The sequence below is a fragment of the Coturnix japonica genome, chromosome 18, assembly GCF_001577835.2.
Source record: "Coturnix japonica isolate 7356 chromosome 18, Coturnix japonica 2.1, whole genome shotgun sequence".
Classification (NCBI taxonomy): domain Eukaryota; kingdom Metazoa; phylum Chordata; class Aves; order Galliformes; family Phasianidae; genus Coturnix; species Coturnix japonica.
The window spans coordinates 8,824,799-8,849,661 of record NC_029533.1 but is presented as its reverse complement, the minus strand read 5'-3'; the positions used below and the strand labels follow the sequence as shown (position 1 = coordinate 8,849,661).

The window sequence follows — 24,863 nt, the reverse complement described above, 5'->3', positions numbered from 1 at the left end:
TGCAATGTCAGATGGGCATCTGTGGAGTGTAGAGGGGGCTGGATGAGGAATGAGCCCTCAGTGAAGCCCCAGGGATGCTGGGTGCATTAATCCCACAGAGCTCAGCCAACCCCGGGCTGTCCGTGTACTCGTGTCACCTCCTGGATGTGCCAGGCTGGGTCACGGCCTTTGGGTGACGTCCTGGCTGTGACAAGGCAGCTGACGAGGGTTATTCAGAGCCCTCACTGCCTCCTCCGACCTCAGGAGCTGCCTGTCCCCATCAGTGGGAGGTCTGAGGAGCTGCTGTCCTCACTCTGCCAGCGCTGTTCGAGTGGCCAAGGGCTGAGTGCTCCCTGTCCCTGCAGCAGTGGAACTCAGGGGGACACAGTGTCTGTTCCACGTCCATTGGATCCAGACAGGGTTTGATTCCCTATAAGGCTTCTTCTGAAAAGGTTTGGCTGAAAGCCTGATTTCTCAGTTAACAGAAATCTCCAATGCCTTATTAATGTTAGTCCCATCCAAATGCCCCTCCAGATGGATACATTTACCCACTCCCTTCTTATCTCCATCAGCCTGGAGCTGAATATATTCGCATGTTGAATGTGAGAATACGGAACTTGTGTACCAAAAGACACAAGGGGACTTACATGTCCTGGGAGAAGATCCCTCTGGATGGAGATGGCCATTAACAGAGCCAAAAACTGCTCTGTCTGCCACCAACCTTTACCTGGTGCTTCAGAGCCCCGCTCTGCTCCCTCAAGGCTGAAATGTGCATCTGGGCAACCAATCCTCTGTCTGGAAGGGGAAAAATAAATCACACGGAGTTATTTCTTCGTGCTGATAGGCAGCCTCACTTGGGGTTCTCTTATCAGCATGGCCAACGTGTGCAAGAAGGTGGCTTTGTGGCACCAGGCAGGGACCAACGATGCAGACCCACATTTGTCTCATCACACTGAAACAGTCCCAGACAATCTCCATAGGGAAAAATCACATCTTGATGGGGGCTGCCCCATGGCCTGAGGACAAACCCTGCCCTCCCCATGGCTGAGGGTCAGACCCCATGTTCATCACCATCACCCACAGTGTGACAGCCGCGCGGCGAGCCCCACGTACAGCTGCTTTCAAAGCCTGTCTGTAGTCAGTTGTACAACATAAAGTGTCTTTGTTTAGTCAGCAGAACCTCTAATACATGTGATTTTGTTGTTAATAGAGCTGTAAGAATTTTAAGTACCTCTTGGGAATGTGTCATTTTGGGTTGGCTTTTTTAGGCATCGCAGGGTGCTGCGCTTGTCTTTGTAAACAAGTGTTGAATAAAACATTCGCGCACAGCCGCACTTTGTACTAATGTCATGCAGGTTTCTGAAGTTTCAGAGAGAATAAATCAGCTCCAAACTGCTGCCTGGTGGTTCACTTCACTCCTTATGAACAGCTCATTTGGGCCACTTTTCTCTGCACATCATACGAAATCTAAACGCTGAGCATTTCATTCCTGTGGGCACATGAATTCCAGCAGCTTAAGCCCCTCTCATGAGCCCGGGGTGCCACAGAAATGCCACAGGTGGGGGAAGACACAACCAGGCTGCTGGACCTTCCTCTAGAGGAAGTTCTGGGGTGCACCAGCAGGTAAATGCACTGTGGAGGAGCAGTAACCTCAGCTCCTGGGGCATCCCTGCATTTAGGCCCATCCACAGCAGCCGTTAGAAACAGCCCTGCTTGCCTGAACCCAGCAGCACGGCAGCTGTGCATCCCATGCAGATGCAGAGCCTTCCCCAGCCCCGCTCTGCAGATCCCCGCTGTGATGCAGCTCACCTGGTGCTCCCAGGCAGGTGCTGAGCAGCCCCAACCTCTGCCACTTGCTTTGAGACTGTGGCAAGCATTCAGCATGAAAAGGGTCGGCCTCTTGCTGTAATAATCAGTCAATGAGGAACTCAGTTTGGCTGAATCCCCCCCCCACACACACCCCCAATGCAAAATTGCTGTACATTCCTTTATGCAGGTTTCCATAGAGTTGAACTTCTACTTCTTTTTTTGTGTGTGTGGCTGTTAAAGGGGTCGGCAGTGCACTGAAAGCCAGGATCCCACTGTTGGGAAATGGGGGGTGGAATTCGGCCACAGTTTAACATCTTGCGTGGGGTTGGAGGGCGACATTCAAAGCTTCATCCTGGAAACCTCAGCACCAGAGAGGAGAAAAAAGCCTGGAGGAGCCCAGGGGAAGCTGTGAAGCCATTCTGCTCTGCAGACCCTAAGTTTAAAGAAGTTATTTCTTCCCTACTTACTGGGTTAAAATATGATATTCTGGCTTTAATTGCTTCAATCCTATTACTCGTTCCTTTTAGCAGTGATTGTGTAGCCCCTTGCCGTGGGGAAATCCCCTGATCGCGGGTCCCTGTTATTCAGACAAGTACTCTTTCAGAAGTAAATGCCATTCTTAGCATAGGGAAGTACTTTAGGTCTAAAGGGGTTAAGAAGGCCTCTCTGCATTCAGAAACATGCAGGGGTCCCACCGTGCCAGTTCCAGCCTTTTAAACTCTTTCCAGCTTTTTTTCTTGCAACAAATCTGTCTGACTGCCACCAGGACATAGGAAGCGTGTGCCTGTCAAAGAAATCAAGTTTACTTTTTCTGACTTGTTAACAGAGGCAGGGTATAAATAGGGCTAACTCCGCTCAGGCTATTAGCATTTCTCTTAAAATAAGGGGTAACTTCCTAGGACCTTTAATCCAATGAGGTCCAAACCAAGCTGCTCTAGCAGGAGAGGCAGCAAAGGAGCTTGCTGAGGCTTTCACAGAGGTCAGGTGCACTCGGGTTCCTCGAAAACTTAAGGCACACCAAAGGCAGCAGCCCAGGCAGACAGGTGCTGCCTCCAGCTCCGTCACTGCCGCTGCCCAGGAGAAGTTCTGAGATGGTGTTGGTGCTGTTCACGCGGTGGATGTGGATCTTGCTGGGGAAGAGCAGTGTCCTGTTGCTTCTGGAGGTCTCTCTGCAAGGGAGAGCGTTACCCCCGATCCGGTACTCGCACGCGGGGATTTGCCCCAATGACATGAACCCCAACCTGTGGGTAGACGCGCAGAGCACTTGCAAGAGGGAGTGCGAAGCTGACCTGGTGAGTGATGCGCTTCTGCACATCTGTGCGCTGCGGGCGGTGGGTTTTGTTGGCGTGTTTGTGGCAGCGGAGCAGCGGCACCGCGCAGGGCTGAATACAGACAGTGCATGTATTTGATTGACCTGTGACCTACGTAAGACAGACGGCGTCTGATGAATTATCAGCTGGGTGAGGTGTGTGGCAGCTGTCGCTCGTGCTGATGTGGGTGCTGAGCTCATTCTCTTTGATCATTTTTCTTGCTTTCTTGTCAAAAGAAACATCAGAATTTGATACTCTTGGAACTCAGGGTGCCTTGGGGTCAGTTCACAGTATTTTGCTCTTTATTGTTGTAGCCATCATCGGTGCTTAATGCTTTGCTCCCGTGGGGAGCTGCGTATGGAATCGTTTGATTTAACATGTAAATCATCAGCCTTTGCTGCACTTGAAACATGAAGCGTGCTTGGCGTGCAGAACAGGAGCACAGCTAAAATGACCAAGCAGATGTTCTCTGTGATGCTCCCAGCTCTAAATGTGCTTAAGTCACAGCCCTAAAATGCATTTTTCAACCTGTCAGCACTGCAGCTCAAGCTGGCATCTGACAATACCTGCTCTTCCTGCCTCTTTCAGCATCAGCAAAGCTCCTGCAGCCCAGAGCGGGCTGGCAGTGCACGTACCAGGCAGGAAGGAGTCACCGGGTCCGTGCTCCATGGCCATGTTGTTCCTGAAAGCAGGAGGGAAAAAAAGAGGGGAAAAAGGCTGGTCATCAAGTGAACAAAGAGATTTGCTCCATGGATCCCGTGTGTTATGAATGAAAGTATTCTTTCTACTTTTGCCCTTCTTGATTGAGCCTTCTTTATTTCAACTACCAGGTGCAGCGATGAATATTAAAAGACTTGTAAAAACCCAGCAGCAGTAGCAGCAGATGACATTGTTTTAATAATTTACTGAAAGCTAGAAATCACTGGATAAAAATACTCATTTAGCCTCGTGTGCCCACAGAGACCTGGGGACTCGCGTGCAGTGCTCTGCAGGCAAACACAGACAGAGCTGCTGGCTTTGCTAAACCGTGCTCCTTAACCTCATCTGAAACCATTTTGCAACTTTCCTTCTGAAACCTGCTAATGTGCAGCTGGAAATGGGGAAAGAGCTGCGTTATTAGGTCATCTTTTTTTCCCAATAAGGAAAGGATACTGCACTCAAGGGAAGCTATTTAGTTTGGCAGCTTGAAAAACACGCTGTTCTCACTTACAGAGAAATGTGGTGGATTTCAGGGGGGCTGTGGAGGTTCAACACGCAGTGGAAGTGTGCCCTGTTGTGTAGCGAGGTCTTTGGCCACTTAAAGTGATCTGTACCAACACAGCAGCCGTGCATCAGCGGACACGAATCAAATACCTTTCCTGCACAAAAGACAAAAATCCTGCTAAAATTAACCACAATTTAGAGCTGAGTGCAGCTAATAAATCTTCAGAAGAGCGGCGCTGCATTTGAGCATAGGGCTAAAATAGGACAGAGAAGCCATAATGAGCTGTTTGGGGTTTGTTTTTCTAAATACCATAGAAAAATTATTTTGGGATCCAGAATTTCCTTACTTTTGAAATATTCTATTATTTCCTCTACAATGTGAACAATTACAAATCCTTGGCAGCTTCACCTCCAGCAGAAGGCTGTTATTCTCGGGGAATTCAAATAATACTTTACATACTTTTCTGGAAAATAAGGCGGATTACTGCCTACAGCCATACGATAAGTCTTTCCATCCGCTCTTGTTTCTCAAGGCTTGTCCTCGGGCATTTCGGAGCGTGCTGAAGGGGGGTTGTTAGCTCTGTAGTCAAGGAATCCATGTGACTCTAGGAAAGGCGTACGGTGAGGTTAGTGTTTAAGAAATAGCAGTGCATTCTCCTCTCTAGAGGCTTCTCTTGGAGACCTTTGCAAATCCCTGCATGCTGAGCCTCCTGCTGGGAGCTGCTGGAGAGGGTTACATGTTGCTGATGGGGACTCTGAGTTTTGGGCCACGGATCTCTGTGTCAAAATCTGGTCCACTGAATTTGAAGCCTCATAAGTTTCTGGGCTCTCTGTTTGCTGGGTCCCTAAGGGGGTCTTAACTCTGTCCCCAGTAATGAACAGGTTCCTTTCTTTCCCTGCAGGAGTGTGAGACCTTTGAGAAGTGCTGCCCCAATGTCTGCGGGACAAAGAGTTGCGTGGCAGCTCGGTACATGGATGTCAAGGGGAAGAAAGGGCCAGTGGGGATGCCCAAAGAGGCAACCTGCGACCGCTTCATGTGCATCCAGCAAGGCTCAGAGTGTGACATCTGGGATGGGCAGCCTGTCTGCAAGTGCAAGGACCGCTGCGAGAAGGAGCCCAACTTCACCTGTGCTTCTGATGGGCTCACCTACTACAACAAGTGCTACATGGATGCAGAAGCTTGCATCAAAGGCATTACTTTGAATGTAGTCACCTGTCGATACCATCTTACCTGGCCAAACACCAGCCCAATCCCACCAGAAACAACAGCTCGCCCTACTACAGCCTATTCCGAGACAACCATCATCGATATCTTGCCACCAGCATTAGTGAACAACCCCGTCCATCAGTCCGTCTATGTAGGAGAGACTGTCAGCTTCCTCTGTGATGTTACAGGGAGACCCAAGCCAGAAATTACATGGGAGAAGCAGGTTGAGGGCAAAGAAAAAGTCATTATGAAGCCAAATCATGTCAGAGGGAATGTGGTTGTCACTAACATAGCCCAGCTGGTCATCTACAACACACAGCTGCAAGACGCGGGTATCTACACCTGCACCGCTAGAAACAGCGGTGGCCTCCTCAGGGCTGATTTCCCATTGTCAGTCATCAAAGGAGAACCCACATCCAAAGAGGCTGCCCAGAACAGAACACACTTTCCAACCGATGAGTGCCTGAAGCAACCGGACAGCGAAGACTGTGGAGAAGAGCAGACCAGGTGGTATTATGATGCAAAGAAAAACAACTGCTTCACTTTCATTTACGGGAACTGTAACAGCAACCTCAACCACTTTGAGACCTATGAGAACTGTATGTTAACGTGCATGAACGGCCCGATCAACATTTGCAATCTACCGGCCCTCCAAGGTCACTGCAAAGCCTACGAGCCCAGATGGGCCTACAACAGCTTGACAAAGCAGTGCCAGTCCTTCATTTATGGTGGGTGTGGAGGTAATGAGAACAACTTTGAGAGCCGGGAGGCCTGCGAAGAGATGTGTCCTTTCCCAAAGAACACACACTGCAAAGCCTGCAAGCCACGCCAGAAGCTGGTGACGAGCTTCTGCAAAAGCGACTTTGTGATCCTGGGCCGTATTACAGAACTGACCGAAGACCAAGACTCAGGACATGCCCTGGTGACAGTGGAGGAGATCCTCAAAGATGAAAAAATGGGATTAAAATTCCTGGGGAAGGAACCCCTGGAAATAACGCTTTTCAACATGGACTGGAGCTGCCCGTGTCCCAATATGACCACGGTGGACGGTCAGCTCATCATCATGGGAGATGTCCACAACGGCATGGCTGTCCTACAGCCAGACAGCTTTGTGGGGACCTCCAGCATCCGCCGCGTACGGAAACTCCGTGAAGTCATCCACAAGAAAACCTGCGAGCTTCTGAAAGAGTTCCTAGGATTACATTAACCTCCTCCACACACGTCAGCCTTCCAGACCTGTGTGTTACGTAGGGCTAACAAGGGCTAGGCTAGTGCACAGACTAAACAAGCTGCTTGAAGATACACTGTAGGAATTAAGCAGAACCCTTATTGTAATCCATTAATGATGCTTAGCAACGATGTAGTATGGTCTTTGGCAAGCACGTAGAACAGCAGCAAAAGGCTATTAATCTTGCATTGAAGTAAATCTGTCCATATAGGAATGCCATTTAACTAGATGACTCACTGCAGTAATTATACAATTCTTATATAGCTTCCATCATAAATGACGGAATTCATAGCATTTGTGTAGCTAATTGGTACATGGCTAAGTAATATATAATAGCAACTTAATCTGTCTCCTTTACACTATGGAAATGTGATGGTAAGTTGTTATAAATGTCATATTCTTGCCTCCTCGTAGCAACACTAATATATTTCAAGAGAAAAGTCTGTAAGTTATTGTCTGTATTTACAGTCATGCAGATCTAACCAATCTATGCACTGCCAACTTGCTTATTTTAATTCCTGGCTGTTTCCTTTGCATTGTACCTCGTTTCTGAATGGCAACTACTACCATCTTTATTTGAGGATATTCCCCCAGAGGAACTCCCCAGGTCCGAGATGCAGGACAACAGGTCTGTGTGAAAGGCCAAGGCACAGTCACCCCTGAAATTACTTCTCTGTCGTAGCAATGTCAGCAAACACTCTTACTCTATTGCACTTTCCTGTTTTGGTTTTAATCAGCATGTCGTCTGACTCTCACGCAAACTCCAGGCGAGGAGCTGGCTCTGTGCTGCCAGCTGTTGTGCTTTTATCATTCCTTCGCACTCAATCGCATGCAGCGATGTATTGCTTAACTCCATCAGCAACCATGTTCCTGTAGCTGAGAAGGTGAAATAAAAGCAGCCAGAATGAAGTTCAGAATAGGAAAGTGCCACACACGGTCTGCAGGCTGCACCTTGTGTGCACAGACATGAAGCCAGTGAAGGGCTGCACAGACACACGCAGCGGACGCTTTAAAGGCATTTAACAATCTGATCATTTTAGGGCACACTTTCAAACCTCAGAAAACATTTTGCACAGAGCCATGTGCTGAATAGAAACCCTGAGAGACAGCGTGAGCTGTGGGTGTGAGTGTGAGTGTACCCATTTGAACATTTGTGTGTCCAAAACGTGTAACTTTTGCCTATGCAAAAAATCCTTAAATAAAGAAAAGGCTGTTCCTGGAAAAATTCCTTCCTCTGGTGGGAAACATCCCCATCTGACAGAGAGGAGAGCTGCATGGTGAGTCTTGTCTGTAGCACCTCCTGGTTGGGTTGGGTCACCTCCCCCATAGCATGGAGTGGTTCTGGAGATGTGCACCCAGTGGTTCCAGAAGAGCTGAGAGCAAAAAGTGGCCCCTCCATGGCTTTTCCAATGAGCACAGCGCTGTGCCTAAGCCTGGGTGCACATGTGCTTTCCAAACTGCATCTCCCCAAGGCAGGAGGAGCCGTGCCACGAGCATCCAGTGCAGGGGGAACTCTGTCCCCGGCTGTCCCCGGGCATAGGGCTGCCCTAACCAGATCCTCTCTACCTCCTGACCTTGAGGAGCTTAGCTCACCTCTCCAAGCTAACATTTCAGTTCTGCCTCTTAATAAATCCTTAAGACGCCTAAAATTCAAGTCTGACCAGTCCTCCAGCTGCAGAAAGGACACGCACAGGGCCAAGTGCTGCAGGATGTTGTTAAAGCCCAGGCAAAGCTAATGGGTGATCAGAAAATCCCTCCTGCATTACTCACACTTCCTTGTCCATCCTGCTCTCTGGATTCACGTCTCAAGGTAATCTTAAAGTTATCAGAAAGTTGGAGGGAAATGCCTGTTTGTATTAAACACGTGGGAGAAATGGAAGACCTGCATGTCACTTCTGGCCCAGGAGGTGAGCAGGAGGCCGACCCGTGTCAGCTGGGCCGGTGCAAAGTGGGGGAAGGTCTGCAGGTCCTGCAACCCACACCAAGCTTTGCAGTGGGAGGGAGCCATGAATCAGGAGCACACAGAGCTGCTTGCCCACTTCCCAGTCTGAAAATGAACAGTGCAACACAATAATCAGCAAACCCTGCGGCTCAAGGAAGATGGAAACCATCCAGCATATGGATCTGAAAATGAGTCACAGGTTATTGTGCAAACCATCTGCACAGCCAAGCTCTATTAGGGCAGAATAGCAGCAAAAAAGTGATGGTGAGCAGCTTGTGACAGCACACCCAGAGTGCAGGTCCTGGTTGGCATGAGGGATGGGTGGCAGGGCAGCTACACAGAGGGAGGAGGTGGCATCAACACAAACCTGGAGCAAGGTAAAGAGAAAGAGGAAACTGAGGAGGAGGAAGTTTTCTCATTGCAAGGGCTGGGGACGAGGTCAGGTGAAGTTCTGATGGGTGACCAGCTCCAGAATTAGGAACAGAGATGGTGACACTTCTGGGGTGTGATTAAACAGTGGGGGTGTTTAAGAGCTTCGCTCCCAGTTGTTGGGAAGGAAATTAGGGGCTCCTGTAAGAACCTGTGCCTGCCACAGGCCTCAGCTGGCACCAGATGGACACCACTGCTTCCACCTGAAGCACCTCCTGGCCCACACTGCTGTAATACAAATGATGTGTGCAGAGCAAGGAAAAAAAGTATGGCCAGGCTGGATATCCAGATCAGGGGTCTGGGAGCTTCTGGAGTCCGCAAGGGCCCTTTGCTGCTCTTCAGCTCTGAGTGCATCACCCACAGTGGGAGCTGTGAGTGTGGAGCCCGTGTTTTTATACCAAATATTTTGTGTTTTCCCTTCACAAGCTCTGGTTACTGATTGACTATAAGTGACCTCCAGCTGCCTTATAGATTTACAGTGGCTGTCAAAGGACGAAAAATGAGTCCCATGTCCAGGCCCTGAGAAGTACTCAGAACAGAGGTTGCACAACTGAATAAATGTTCCGCCAGCTCTTTAAATCTTTGGGAAAAGAAAGAAAGAAAAAAAAAAGCCAGCTTGGGCTCCTGATCTACAATGCAAACACCAGTGGGATACAAAGATAACACTGTGGCATTATTGGACGTAACTATCAGCTCCAAAAGCAGACCAGCCTGCTCAGTTCACAGCTATTTATGGCTGGGCAAATGATAAGACATTCAGGCTTGAGAGTTTGGAAATGGAATGGAAAGTCTTTCAAAGGCTGTTGGGATTTCAGCCAGCAAATCCCAGTTGTGGTGTTTCACTCTTTGCCTATCGCAGCCTCCCCTCAGCCAGCTCTCTATGGGGCCAACACTGAGCAGGGCTTAATGGGCTCACAGGGCCGGTTCTCACCCCCTTGTTGGTCACAGTGATGGCCAGAAACGCAGACAGAAAGGAGGAGGCTGGAAAAAAAGAGAATGAGGAAAAGAGGGAGGAGGGGGAACATTTCTGCACCTTAAACTGGCACAGCAACGTGGTGGTTGGGTTGCATTGACTGCTAGGAGAAAGAACTGCCCCTTCAGAACTTTGTGCCTTTCTGTCCTTTGCTCTGCTCCTGGCTGACCAAAGTGGGTATTGTAACACGTGCAAAGGACATTACTTCCTCTACTGCCTGCAATAAATAGAAAAGCAACAGTCACAAATCGCAGAATCAGATGGTGCTCACCCCAGGGTAAAATCAAGACATTGCTTAACTATTAACTGCAGCAGATAACCTTTGCTTCAGTCTGCTGCAGGAGTGGAGGGGTGGGGGTGTCACAGACACAGCTCATTCAGAGCTCAATTCCTGGGGACCGGGCAGCAAAACTCAGCAGACCTGGTAAAAAGTGTAAGAGAGAGTGAAAGTCATCAGGCTGACCAGTGTGATACAGAGAGGAAGAGATGAAATCCAATATTGCTTTATAATTGACACTTGGTGGAAAAATGAGTCCTAACTGTGCACTGCTGTGATGCCTTCAAGCAAGTTGTCCTCATCCGAGCCCTGTGTGACCCCAGGCTCTCCACATCCTCCATCCACCCCTGTTCTCGCACATCCTCCTCTTCCTATTTGCGCATTTCTTGTGGCTCTAAGTGGAAACTCGCGTCCCCGCACCGAAGTGACGCCGGAGGAGCCGCAAAGTGGGGCAGGAGCCGCGGCTGCTCCACGGCCGGACGCGAGATGGCGTGCGGGATCGTGATGCGGGACCTGCCCGCAGCCCCAAGGGGAGCGGACCCCCCTCCCGTTGGGGTCAGCCGGCCTCGCCCTGCTGGGTTTGGCTGTTTCGCAGACCCTTGGCTGCGCTATTTAGATTTCCCGAGGGGAAAGCAGCCCCACGGAGCTGGGTCATCCATTCTGCTTCCATCCCTGCCGGGAGATACAGCCGGAGAAACTGAGGCTTATGGGGAAAAATAGATGTAGTCAGGATGTGATAAGGCAATCAAAGCCATCTCCAGAGCCGCAAGAAAAGAACACAGTGTGTAATTTGTTGGGCACTTTCCGTCTCCCTGCTCGCAGATTGCTCGGTTTCTAAATATACTGGTCCAGTTATTCCAAATTACTCATGGATCTCTTCAGTGAATAATACTTGACCTGCAGATCGTCCAAAAAGTGAATATTGCAATCAGATCTCAATTTCTGCTGTCGTTTCTTGTAGCTAACGAATGTATGTGACTTAGGTAATTAACTCAGGAGGAAACTCAAATTGTATGTTTGATTATAAGATTTGCAGTTCAGTTTCCACTGTGCCAGCTCAAAAGTCATCTAATCAGGAGATGGGCACAAAGATCTCATCTCTGCCATAATGCAGGGCTGCTTTTCCCACTCAGTTTGGTGTTAAAGTGAAAGAAGAGCTGCTCGCAGATACAGATGCAGAGCAGCTGCTGGGCAGGGCTGAGCACAGCCTCATGGGCTGCACAGAGCCATGGCAAACACACAGGCTGAATGCCAAAAGGTAATGGCTTTCTGCATCTACGGGTGTGCAGAATGGACCTTACACCAAAGGTGGCCTCATCTCTGTGGTCTCTGATAACCTTCTCCAGGAAGAGACCTTAAATTGGAGAAGACCTTGACATGCTTCCCCAGGCAGCCCAACCCAGAGCCTCACTGCTCTCTCCATTAAGTCCTTCCTAACACCCAGTCTAAACCTCCCTCATCACAGTTTGAGACTGCTGCTCACATCCCATCACTTGCACCTGCCCAAACCAACCCTTGGGGACTCCAGCTCTTCTCCAATTTGCCATCTGATTGCTGAGGCCTCCAGCGACCCCAGCTTTAAGCTGCCCTTTGCCCCCACCAGCATTAAACACATACTCTTATTCCCGTTTTCGTTTGTGAATGGAAGTTTAAGGTCTCACTTAATCACATAATCTCCAAAGCAGGAGCTTTAGGAGATCCGTCAGCCACGACAAAGCTCACAGTACTACACTGGGGTCAGAAAGAGCAGTGTTGCCATCTAGGGACTTACTGTGAGCTCTAAAAAAGAGCGAGGTTTCTTTGGATGAGATGGAAGCCCTCGTCTATTTCTACTGTCAGGGTGTGGGGTTTTTTCTGAATAAAGCTTCCTTTTTCTTCTTGCTGGAATGGAAAGGCACAGCCGTGCCCTTGGCCATGGGCAGCTGAGCTGCTGTGTGTGGGACGTGGAGCCCTCCCTGGCCAGGTAAGTGAGGCAGCTTGAAGCCCAGCTCCTGCGGTATCTGCACCCTGCAGGAGTCACGCAGCCTCATGAAACATGCATTGATGGCCTAACAAAACCCAGCAGCTCATTAAAAAGAATCTTGTATTTCTGCCCTGAAGACCCAGGCGGTGCCAGGTGCTAAGCAGGTCACTATTCAAATCCCTGTCTTTGTTCCAGATGTGTGCGTACTTTACATATTGATTTGTGCAAACCATGTAACATACACAGAACTCAGTGGCCCATGAGCTCAGCAAACACACAATTGCTCTGCAGATCCATTATTGGTAGCAGCAGTTGTGTTGCTTGCTTAAATAAATACATTTGCAAACTCTTCTGGGTCTGCTTTAAAAACACCAGTTTGTTTGCACGGTGCAGTGCAACCAGCTCCGCTCCACAGCCCTCCAGCCTCGAGCTCAGGTGCTTTCAGGCCTGCAAACAGCAATTCCCAACACCGGCACATTTTTGCAAACATAACTACAAAACAAAAACAAACCCTTTTGATTTGTAATGTATGAGCAAAATGAGCACAGCGCTGTTTGGAAGAGCAGGAGCTGATGTGGCACCAAAACTTCAAGCCCAGAGATCTCCAACCAAAATGTCCACAGAGCACATTGCCCACAGCCCACACGTGGTGAAGGAAAGTGTCACTGGTGGCTACAGGCAGAAATAGCTCACACAGTGAAGGTTTCCCTCTCTGGTCCGCCCTGGAGGTGAGCACGGTTTCCTCCTCCATTGCTGAGCTGCAGCGATGGAGCATCATCCTCTTGTAAGTGTGGGTATTCTTAGACTAATGGGTTCCACAAACCGTTGGTAAAGGAGCTGGCTTTGCCTGAAGCACCTACTTCTTCTCAAGCCTCCTGTGATGCAGAGTAAACCAGGTTGCTAATAAAAATCGGTCTTTAATTTGCTTCCTGAAAACAGCTGACAAAATACACGGTTTATTTGGGAGTGTCTGTATACTCTTCTATTTCTGTCCTTTTTATTCAAGCTCAGAAAGCAGCAAAGGGAACTGTGAGTAAGGAGAGAAGCAGCCCTGCCCTGGACAGATTACAGCCTCAATCAGATAATGCACTGCAAATTATACGTGGTGAGGCAGAGACCTCAAACAAGCTGAATGGGGAGCAGGCTTGGTTTGGAAAGGAAACTGGGAAAAACGAGTTTTAAGGAAGAACTTGCAGTAAAGTAGCATGAAAAAAAACTAAGGAAAGGATCTAGGAATATCCAAAGGATAAGAGGAATTCTATTGCAGGACACTGAATAAACCCGAATAGTGAAGATGAGATCCAGAGCCTGTGTTTCACTGACTTTGGGCACCAAGTTTCACACGGCGCTTACACTTCTGTTAACTGGGCTAACAGATTACCTCCAGTAGCTCATCAAGGCTATGCCTTCATTTGTAGGCTCAGCTGAGCAGGAATAGAGACAGTGTAGGAAGGACAGTGCCAGATGTAAGTGATGCGAGGGCAGGGAGCGGGGACACTATTTAGTGGGGCAGCTGGCACACCTGGAAAAACCAGACATGCTTTCAGGCACATCAGGCTTCCTTGGGTCTGAAATAGAAGCAATAACCTTAGAGCTAAATACAGGTTGAGAATAATTGTTCTGAGTTAGACTTCATTATATTAATGAATTAGGCAATTTGAGAGAAAGGACGATTGGTTCCTGTTGATCAAAGGGAGGATACTAGCCAGAGGACAGCTGATAATGTCAGCCATGGCACAGAGTGGGGGCGAGAGAGATGAGGATAATTATTGCCTTGGGATGGCTGGCAGTAGCAAAAATTATAGAGCAATATGCAAGCAATATCTGTGTGATTTTTACATCCTGGAGTCAGGAATTCCAGTACTCAGATGGACTTATGAAGAAGTTTTGGAGAGCTTCCTTAAAGGTTAGGAGTGAGAGGTCAGAGACACGGCGCTGCTCTGTCTCTGTGTGTTTCTGCCCCTTACTGTTTCATAGGAGTTCATTTGGGTTGGTTACCTTCAGTTGTTGCCACTGCCAACTGCTGGATCCACTGTGCAAGCTGCACACCAGCACAGGAGAGCAGCAGGCAGAAGGGAGGCCTCAGTCATTCGGTACCACTTAGAGACATGATGCAGTTAAGCAGCTGTGGTTAAATGCCAGCACTCCTGAGTTCATCGACATCCATTTTCCTGTGGAGTGCCAGTCCTCGGGAGCCTGTGACTTCCTATAGATCTCAGTTTTCACCTAACAGCTTAGTCTGTTCATAGACCCGTGTAGGAAAGATTGACATTTCTGAAATTTAGTGGAATTCAGTTGTCCTCAATAAAATATGATCTCTGGCTCAAAGCAGTTAATCACTATGCCATGGGATTCACATATCATCCGCAGAGCAGGTAACCACCCCAGGCATTAACATTTTCAACCACAGCCAGGAAAACCTGCATTCTTCCCACTGAGCTGCCAAACCGAGGAGCAGCCTGGCCAATACCGAGAGATGCAGGCGGGCTGAGAACCTGCTGCCTTCAGAAACAAGCAGCAGCTATCTACAGCATCTGAGACTCAGCAGGGAGCTACAGCTCAGCTATGGGCCCAGAAGTACAGAAACCACTTCTGTTAAGGCTGAAGCTGCTGCAGACTGCTCAGAGAGCTCACAGCCAGTGGCAGAACCCAGTAGCCCCATCCCTGTGCTTGCATGCAGGATGCTTAATATTATGGTCTAATGAAAATCAAAGGGGAATTTGTTTTATTTGTAAAGTCTGTATGCAAGCCTAATTTTGACCGGCAGCAACTTGAGTGAGTAGGCTGGTGTAACATTTTCACATGATTTGTACTGGAGGAATATATACTTCTATATCTATAGAAACACCCACAGAAATTCTTCTAAAGAATCACAATAGTTGGAATGTGAAATCTCACAGCTCTGGAGGTTTTCTGCTCCAATGGTGGGTGAACCAAACTCCAGAGCATGGACAATGAGAATTAAGTGTTTTACTTGTACACGCATGCCTTACTTCTAAATGGAAAGGTCACAAACCTTAACTGAACTGTACAGCAAAGACTCAGCTGAAGGCAGCAGAAGGGGGGAGCAATGGGTCAACCTCAAATGTTCCTGTGGCACACAGATATCGGATAAGGTTCAGAATGGACAGTTAAAAGGCAGTGATAGCCAGCAAACATCTAACAAATGGTTTTCAATGGTGACAGAGGAGGAAACCTGCACAGAAAAGGGCGGTGACTCACCCGGAGTCAGAACCGAAACGCAGGTGCCCAAATTGTCATCTGTTGAACCACATTCCTCACTGAGCTGACACCTCTTGCTCCCATCAGCAGGACTAAAACCTCCCAGGCTGTTGTATTACTGAGCACAGCTGCCCAAGCAGCAGTTTCATAAGACTGCAAGGATCTAATGTAATTCTTAACTGTATTCTGACATTCTGTAGTTCCTTATTCTGTCTTTTTATATAGTGAAGTGGAGCCAGCCCAGGGGAGCTCAGTGCATTCAATGTACCTGAGCAACCAGAAGGGATGGAGCCAGGATCTCCCCCGTTGCAGCCCTCCAGTAAGGGCTGGCAGTGGAGGTCAGGGGATCTCACTGGAGATACCTGCACACCTGAGGCCTTCCAAAGCTAAGCAGTTTTTCTTCCTTCATTTCTGCATCCACGGCTGATACATTCGGTCTTGTTCTCATTTGCTGCAGCCTCAGATTGTGCCCCTCTGCTGCTATTGCTGTGCTTTACATCACATTACAGGAATTATCATATTCTGCCAAGGAAAAAAGGTGAGTTTCCAGGGTTGTTCTCTATCGCATTAGTCCTGTTGCTATAAACCTCCCAAAGAAGCTTCTCCAAGAAGGCACTAAACCATAATCAAGGCACTGCATTCCCAGAGACCTCTTTTGTTTTATGCTATGGGTAATCTTTAAGCTAAGAGGAATGTGGAATGCAGCTCAATGAGCTCCACAAGGGCACGGAGCTGTTTGAACGTCATGGTGCCTCTGCTCTCAGAGGAGGAGAGAATCTCCCATTTCAGGCCTCTGAAGCTCAGTTACCAAATGAAAACTCCAAGAGTTCCCTCAGAACTGCAGCCACCGATGGTTCAGGTTGTTTTCAACAAACAAAAGATGGCAGAATAAAGGATGGGGGTGGGGAGGTCTGCACTGTATGCCAAGGTTTGTCTAAAAATATTTTACACCTGCTATTCGTCGCGCACACTGATCGTATTTTGCCTGTGAGGTAAAGAACTCGCAGTGCCAAGGGGAACGTGGTTTATGTTCCTGAAGCCTTAATGCTTTTTCCCTTCTGCGAGGCAAAACTCCTTACTACCTGCACTAAAACAAAGCCAAGAGGACAAAAGTCACACACACACACACAGTAACAGTTTAACCATTCCTCTGGCTGAGCTTTGGAAACAGTCCCTTCAGCAGGATTTTACCACTCTGACACTTAAATTTAGCAAACTTTTTATGCAGCTCATGAGAGGAACGGAGCCAACTCTGTACACTCAATTTAAATCAACTTGCTGATGGTAGAAAAAAGAATGCTGAACCGTCGGTTTGCTTCATCTGCTCCAAAACTACCAACACAAACTCTGAGGTATTTATTACTGAAAGTTAATAGAACAGTCTGGGGCACGAGCTCGGTGAATGAACTCTGGTTTGATCCCATGCCGGCTGAAAGAGCTGATTTAACAACTGGTTGTTTGGTTACTTGATATTTCAGAAGCACAGCGGGATGGTTTGCTGCTGCAGGCTGCTGTGTTTGTGGTGGTTATAACCTTGTCTTCATAGGGTAGCAAGCATGGCCTAGGTCTGTCCAATTCCACAAATCTGGCAGATTTAATAATTATTATTTTAGGTTTTGTGCTCAGTTTAATCCTCATTGTAGACAAAATGGATGTTTTAACAAAGTAACCAGTGGGAACAAAACAAACCCTGGGTAACTACCGATATTGACATTGTATAAAACCAGAAGAAATACCTTGACAATGCAGGCTGGACAAAGAGACAGGACACACTATGGGGGACACATACTTACAGTATCACCCTTTTCTTCACTGCAAATAAGAGCCATCTTCTCAGGCTCAAGTGGTACCTGTGATTTGAAGGAAGTGAACTGCATGTTCACAAGAGAAAATGCAAAAGAATTCACACAACTGAGCAATGATTCCTTTTTTTCACCTTCGCTCCATTTAGGCCCTTTCTCTGACAGCAAATGTGCTTACCTGAGAGTGGCTGCAGGAACAGAACACTGGGTGCGTGCAAACCAAACAAGAGATTGCTGGGCTCTCATTTAGAACAGTAGGTTGCAATGTCAGTGTTTCGGTACCAAGCTTCAGGAAAAGACGACAAATAAACGGATGATGTGGACTGAGCAGAGAACAGTAAAAGCTTTAATTTCTGGAAGGAGTAAGAGAACACATTAAAAGCCTTATTTGCATTCTACAAGAGCAACACATGCTTTTTCTCCAGATTGTCTCCTTGCGAAGCACCATAAACAACCCAAGAAGGACAAAAACCTGCTTATTAAAACCTGCTCTGTATTACGAGGTGCTGCTGTATGCAGACACTCATAAAAAAATTATAAGCATCTTTTTTTTTTCCCCCCCAGTTTTCTCCCAGTTTTCATGGCAGAGCTGGGTACGGTGACAGCGAACAAATCAGAACAGGAAGGGGGTCGTACAGCTGGATGACCTTTAGAACAAATGATCTTAGCTTAAATCACAGCAACATAATTACAGAGCTCAGCCTCTGCTATCACAGCTGCTCAGCCTCTTTGCCAGGTTACTGATTACTACATTGTAATTACTAAACTTACAGGAGCCTTAAACTTTAGCCGTGTAAACCCAGTAATACACAAATTAAACATTCTCCATGTTTCAATATCTTTTAAAATTATACACGGCTCAGGGGCCTTCGAGAAGCAAAAGCACACACTTAAAATTAGTGATAACGCTTTTAAGCACAGCTCTGCCCACTGATGTGCTGTTAGTGAAAAGATAAACCAGATGGCAAACTCAATAAAAAGCAGCAGACAGATGAATGCCTAAAAAAACGTTCACTCCACTATTGCTTTGGAATTGGTTGTCATGGCATTACAAACTGATAGCACGGCCAGCCTCACACCTCCAACCCAGCCATTTGCTAGTGCAATACTTCACAGCTTCACTCTGTCCAAAGCAAAGACCTCAGTGCAGTAGAAATGAGCTCCTCCTTCCAGCACCACGCTGTGCCCACCAAATTGCTGTTCTACTCCCACCAAACTGGGGAGGTATGGCTGTGGCACGGTGCTGGCACTGGGGGAACACACACCTTCCATAAAAGCAAGAGCATGAGACAAGCCAAGAAAGATCTGCATTCTCAAACACCCATTTCAGAACCATTAAGCTCAGACCATTTTAATACTGAACTCCTTTTGCAGCTCAGAATTCACTGTTGTGAGATGAAGCACAACCCACCCAGCGTGCATCTCCTCTTGTACAACTAGAACTGGGATGGAAAATAAGCTACCAGACAAGGGTTCAGCACTAGGTATGCAAGCTTCTCCCTGTGAATAGTCCATTAGCAAGGAACATCATTTGTCAAAAAGGCAGAAAAGAGAAGGGGATGCCATGGCAAATCTGGGTTTGTCACCTTCTGAGTCCTTTGTCCTCCCACTCACATTGAAAACCCATTAAGTTAAAATCGGTAAAATCCACTAGAATAAAAACCTTACATTGCCACACTGTTGTTGCATTACATCTCTCATTTTAATAGAGGCAAATAAGATGGAGGTTTACAATGCAGTAACTGTACATCAGCACTTCCATTCCGCTGAGCTTCTGAGTTATTTATCCCCAGTACAGAAGCAGAACGCTGATGCATCGGTCCAGGACCTGCCGAGATAATAGCTCCAATCCACGCTGCTTACACAGAAAGAGCTCCATGGGATCACCTGGGTGCCTTCCATACAGGTCACAGCACACAATAACTCAACACTCATGCCGCTTGTAGCCTTAATTCTCAGGGAAAAAGAACTAATCACCTTTTGCCTTCAGTAAGCCGAGGCTACAGAAAACAAACAAACTGAGTCAGGGAAGCAACCCATTATTGTGGTGCATCAATAGTGCAGCCCTTTCCATCGCTCCTTTGTGATGCACCGAGTCCCTTCTTTGCATGAGCACGAGAAGCACAGACCACAACAGCCGAGTAATTTTAAAGGATTTTAATACAAACTTAATATAAACTATTTCAGTCCCTCTTAACATGTAAGACACTGACTCAAAATACTTTTATACCTTTTTTCAAGTATTGCACAATGTAGGTACAAAATTAATATTTACGATTACATTTTCTTCCATAATATATAGCAAAAATCTTTAAACTTTTAACAGAAAATACAATTTGTGTTTCTTTTTTTGAAAAAAGCAAATATTTCGTCCATTTTTAATCCCACCACTAAGGAATATCCTGTACACGACGGTTTCTATTCTGTTTTAGAATCGATGTCTTTAAGATGGATATCTTACAATTTCAGTAAAAAAAATACAACATGAAGCTGCTGCAGCTGTCACAGATCACTGTAGTAAAAAGATATAAATGCAATACCATGTTGTAGAAACAATATATATACTCTGATATTTTACAAACTTTGTACTAAATTAAATTATACAATTAGAAAAAGACCAATAAACCCACTTACTAGTGCCAATTTTTATATATATATACATATATGTTTGCACGCATATATATATATATACACACACAAAATTAGCCACGTCCTCGCTATATCTTAAATACTGTAAGAGGCCATATTTTGAGAGTATATTTTTAATGTACAGTCAGTATAAAATAATTTTGTGCTTGGTTGGCAAATGAAAAAGTGATGCATGTTGTATTTCTCTAACCAAGCTTGAATGTATTCATACTACAAGCCTTAAAAAAAAAATCTCAAGAGGTGGAAAAAAAGATACACCCTTGGGTACGTGCATTTTAACTTGTACAATAGTATTTACTTGTATGTCACTTCTGGTTTATTTTTAGTTAGCCATAACTGGCTGAAATTGCTGGTTAGAATACTGCATGTTGTTTAAACTAAAATTCAAGCCATCCACAAAAGACTTTTCATTGAGACCTCCATAGGCTGCAAACATATCAAAGGCATTACTGTACTGGAGAGGACTGAGGTTAAGGGGGCTGTCACCAGGAAACACGCTACCGGCGCTACCTTGACCCTGCATGTTGGGGAAAATAAACTCCTTTGCATTAGGAGAAAGGGCAGAAGTCTTCTGCTGTTGTTGCTGCTGCTGCTGATTGCCTAAGCCAAGCCCGTAGAGAGAGTGCATGGATGAGGAAAGGGCTTTCTGCTTCAACAGGTCATTGACATTCAAGCCAAGGTTGGTGGGAGAAGTGCGGGCGACCTTGTTGCTACGGCCGCTATTCTTCATTTTGGTCGAGCCAAACTTGGTGGCAGCAAATGTGGCAGTGGTGAAGGTTAAAGGCTGAGTGGAGCGGGGCATGAAAGTCGGGCTCACAGCAGCAGAGTGACCAAAGGGAGGAGAAGGAGAACTAGACACTGAAGATGCTGGGTCGCTAATTGGCATGAACACCTGGGCCTCTGGGTTAAAGCTGTTCTTGATTTCCTTATCCAACTCACATCCATTTTCATTATCATCCACATAAAGCACTTTCACTGGTCCCTTTTCACCAATTTGGTATGAAACCTCAAATGGGTCAATCCAAACACTAAGATCCTGAGGCAAGTTGCCACGAACATCATCAATGTCCAAACCACTCTCTTTGGATGCTTGTTCTATGACCGGGTCCACTTTCTCCCCTATATGTATACATCTAAACCCTGATCCTTTGTATGGCTTTTCTGGATACCAGTGCCCTTCATACTTCTTCTTAAGAAGTCTTTCAAGCTCTTCACCAAAAATGTTGACACGTCGTCTGGGAAGCTTATTGTACAAATATGAAATAATAAAATTGAGTGCTACTTGGATTTCAAGCTGCATAGCTGCTATGCCACAAAGGTACGAGTCTGTTTCGAAACACGAAGAAAGTGTTCACGATGCCACAGGGAAACAGAATTTCCTTCAAAGTGCTGATGCGAGTTGATTATTATCCTTCACCTTGAGTGCTCTTGTTCCTTTAAGAAAAAACAAAAGCAAACACATCCAAATAAGGAAAGATAAGATCAAGGTCCAAGGCCCATTTTTTTTTCAGCTTCACTTTCTGCATAAAATAGGTTATGTTTTAAGTGAAAAAATACACACAAACCGTTGACGTCTGTGCCTGCAGAAGGTGAGGGTGTCAGCTACGCCCGGTCTGACTTACAAACAACCCTGCAGAAGATGCACCAGGCATGTGTTTACAAACGCAACATGGGGTATTGCAAAATAACATGAGCTTGCACTTTAGTTATTCACAAAGCAGCAAGTGTAATTCTTATGGCATCACACGACTGCCAGGTCTGTCAAGGGTTCAATTACCAACCCGCGTTTGGCTGATTTATAGTACTCAGCTGCAAAATTTAGCACCGGACTATTAGTTTAGCTTGAAAGGTCCCAGTTTGAGGATCATTTATCACTTTAAAGTTTGCAAACACAGCGGTCACACCAGAAGCTGCAGAGATACAGAGATATTTTCAGTAGCTTCAGAGAACCTCAGGCAAGAACTAAAAGTACGTGACACGTTTTAATTCCAAGGCAACCATCCACATAAACTGCTGGAATTGTGCTGGGGACTCTGCTGCACTGGTGAAGTTGCATCAAGCGAAGAGAAAACGTCCAGTGTTGGCATACAGCACTTCTTCCTTTCCTCAGAAGGGCTAAAATGATCATGCAGGCAGTGCATACAAAACAGGCGCATCAATTTCCTGCACTGGGGATGGCAGTGGCTGCGAAATTAATTGCAATACACAATCTTTTTTCCCCCCTACAAATTACTCTATTACACGTTAAATATACAGACTGCATTTTCTATAGTCCACATTTCAAAAAGCTCCAGCCAACATCGGAGCCTGCGGGGCTCCAGGAAAAAAACAACCGCCTTCTGCAGGCCTCCATTTTATATTTAATATAAAATATGGCTGTTGGTCCTTTGAAGGACAAAAGAGAGAATGGCCATCGGAAGGTAAAGAAAGGGGCAGGGGGAGGTATTAACACACACAGCGCCATGGAAATCCTGCAGAGCTCCAGCACAGGGTGCTCAGCCACCAGGGACACATTGGCATACAAAGTTCCAATGAAACAAAACACGTTTATATTTGGTGAAACGCTCAGCACCAATTTCAGTTCAGTGCTTTTCTGCACTGCATCGCTAGGGATAACATCCAGCACGGCTGTCACTAAAGATTAGAGAAATCAAATAGCAAAATCCCATTATAAAATAAATAAATAAATAAGCGTTGTATTTACACTGTTGTTTCCTGCTCCAAACAATCTCCTTTAAAGGCTGGAACCCTACTTCCAAGCCACTCTCCCCAAGATGGTATGGGAATATGTGAAAGCCTGCACGATAAGGCGACCTTTAAACGTTTGCTGGATCAGCACTGGGTGGGGATAAGGAAAAGATCAAGGGCAAACAGAAGATATTTACAAAAGGGACACGATCGGTGCTGAACAGCTGATTGGGCGCTGGGGGGGGGGGGGCATTTCAAAATGATTTATTAATCCGGCTGGTTTTGTTTCTCCGCCTCCGTGTCCCTTAGGAATGAAACGAGTCTTTCAGGGCTCAACGGGAAGGGAAAAGAGCCGGTGGGCAGCGCTGTGCGGGGCTGTACAGTGCAGGGCAGGGCAGTGCGGGCACCCCCAACTTCTCCCCCAGCTTAGAGGACATGGCTCCGCCGGCCCCGGGCCGCAGCGGCGTTACATAACAGGCGGCCGGGGCTCATTAGATTTCTGCTCACAGCTCCGGCAGCAGCAGCAGGAGGAGGAGGAGGAAGGGCGCCGTGCAGGCCCGTAATGGAGACAACGAAGGCCCCGCTCCCCACGGCTCAGCCCGGGGCTCCCCGAGTCCTGCGGGCGCTTCGTCAGCCGGATCGCCGCCTCCTCCCGGCCCCCCCGGCCCGGCCCCTCTTCGTAGGGTCCCGCTGCCCCCCGCCCTCCGTCCCGGCCGCTCCTTCCCCCCCCCATCGCTCCCGGCTCCTGTCACAGCCCCGCCCGGACTCACGGAGTCCTTCACTCACCCGGGGGGGCCGCAGTGCAAACGATCCCGGCGGAGCTGTGAGGGCTGGGGGCTCAACAGCCGGCCCCCATCTCTGAGACGGGAAGAGAGCGAGGAAAAAAAAAAAACGGAACAAAAAAAAAAAAAAAAAAAAAAAAAAAAAAAGGGGGGGGGGGGGGGGGGAAAAAAAAAAAAAGGGGGGGAGGGAAAGGGGGGGGAGGGCTGCGCTGCTCACACCCACAACGCGGCACGACCCGCCGCCGCCGCTCCGCTCCGTGTGCTCCTGCCCCGCCGCCCCGCGCTCCCCTATATATACCCTCCCTCGCCCCGCCCCCCGCGCTAAGCCCCGCCCACCGCGCCGTGTCGCTGCGTCAGCGCCGCGTCAAAGCGGCTCCGTCAGAGCGGCCGAACTACAGCTCCCAGCGCCGCCATGATGGAGCCGGGCGGCGGGACCGGGGCTAAAAATACACCCCGCAGGTAGCAACGGGCTGCCATTGGCTGCCTGCCCGCCGCGCCGCATCCCCATTGGTCAGTCCGTATCGAGGAGGACGACGTCAAACGAGGGGAGAGTGTGTCGGGGGGGAGCGGGGCGCTGCCCTCAGAGCGGCGGGAGGGCGGGACGGGAGGAGGGGGGTGTTTCTCCTTCTATATAAATATATTATAAATAATAAGAATAATAGTAATAAAGCCTCAGCTCAGGAGCTCAGCCTGGCTTTGTGGTGCACAACATGGTGCGAATGGGGCCTGCAAGGTTGTCAGGCCTTTTGGTTAATACTCAGCAACAGCAGGCCGCTCCTCTTCACAACGCAGTCAATACAAAGTCCCAGTGCAATGCTGTTCTCCTTCCCTTATAAACAGGCTTTTCCCTTTGCATCCATCCATCTTCAGCCCAATTTTGCCCATTTCCAGCCTTTAATGCATGTCCCAATTCCCCACCATTATCACCATAAGCACCCAGTCCTGATATCTCCTCTCAGTCATTTGGAAACACAGTGTAGATTCTCTCCCATTTCACCTTACCAACCACAGCATTGCTCTCCCCATTAATGCCTGTGATGGCACGTACACATGTGGAATACATACACCAGAAGGATTGTTCGGATGTGAAGCACAACATGAGCTGGGCTGTAACGTTTTGGTGCAGTAAAGAGTAACCCAGAAAAGAAGAATTCAGCCAAACCTGAGCAGTTCCAAGTCATCTACTAGAGAGCCCTGAGCCTGCTCTGCAGTGCACTGTCACCCCTGGTCAGCAGCAGCTGGCAATGGCCACATGGCACTTTGTGTGCCGAGCAAAGTCCGCACATGGATGTGTGAGTGATAGTTTGTGTTTGCATTAATTTTGCCACAGAGGGGGAGAATGAGCCTTTGAAATGGAAGGAGAGCAGTGTTATGGTAAAAGGAGGCACAGAACAGGGGAA

General features: G+C 47.6%; 2 protein-coding genes across 2 annotated transcripts; one reads left to right on the top strand and one right to left on the bottom strand.

The window, feature by feature from the left end:
• The first annotated feature begins 2,191 nt into the window (after positions 1-2,191).
• On the top strand, positions 2,192-8,374 carry WFIKKN2 (WAP, follistatin/kazal, immunoglobulin, kunitz and netrin domain containing 2). Its single transcript, XM_015880298.2, has 2 exons — positions 2,192-3,080; positions 5,204-8,374. The coding sequence occupies exons 1-2, from the start codon at positions 2,880-2,882 to the stop codon at positions 6,713-6,715; spliced, it is 1,713 nt and encodes a 570-aa protein (XP_015735784.1). The 5' UTR covers positions 2,192-2,879; the 3' UTR covers positions 6,716-8,374.
• An 11,112-nt stretch (positions 8,375-19,486) lies between these two features.
• On the bottom strand, positions 19,487-23,604 carry TOB1 (transducer of ERBB2, 1). Its single transcript, XM_015880333.1, has 2 exons — positions 23,468-23,604; positions 19,487-21,427 (listed from the first exon to the last, which is right to left on the bottom strand). The coding sequence occupies exon 2, from the start codon at positions 21,291-21,293 to the stop codon at positions 20,316-20,318; it is 978 nt and encodes a 325-aa protein (XP_015735819.1). The 5' UTR covers positions 21,294-21,427; positions 23,468-23,604; the 3' UTR covers positions 19,487-20,315.
• Positions 23,605-24,863: the final 1,259 nt, after the last annotated feature.

Bases quoted from the DNA above. Each gene is read 5' to 3' on its own strand.
- WFIKKN2 (XM_015880298.2), top strand. From the start codon at position 2,880: ATGGTGTTGGTGCTGTTCACGCGGTGGATGTGGATCTTGCTGGGGAAG. The intron at 3,081-5,203 runs GTGAGTGATGCG...CTTTCCCTGCAG, and splicing joins GGGAGTGCGAAGCTGACCTG to GAGTGTGAGACCTTTGAGAA.
- TOB1 (XM_015880333.1), bottom strand. From the start codon at position 21,293: ATGCAGCTTGAAATCCAAGTAGCACTCAATTTTATTATTTCATATTTG.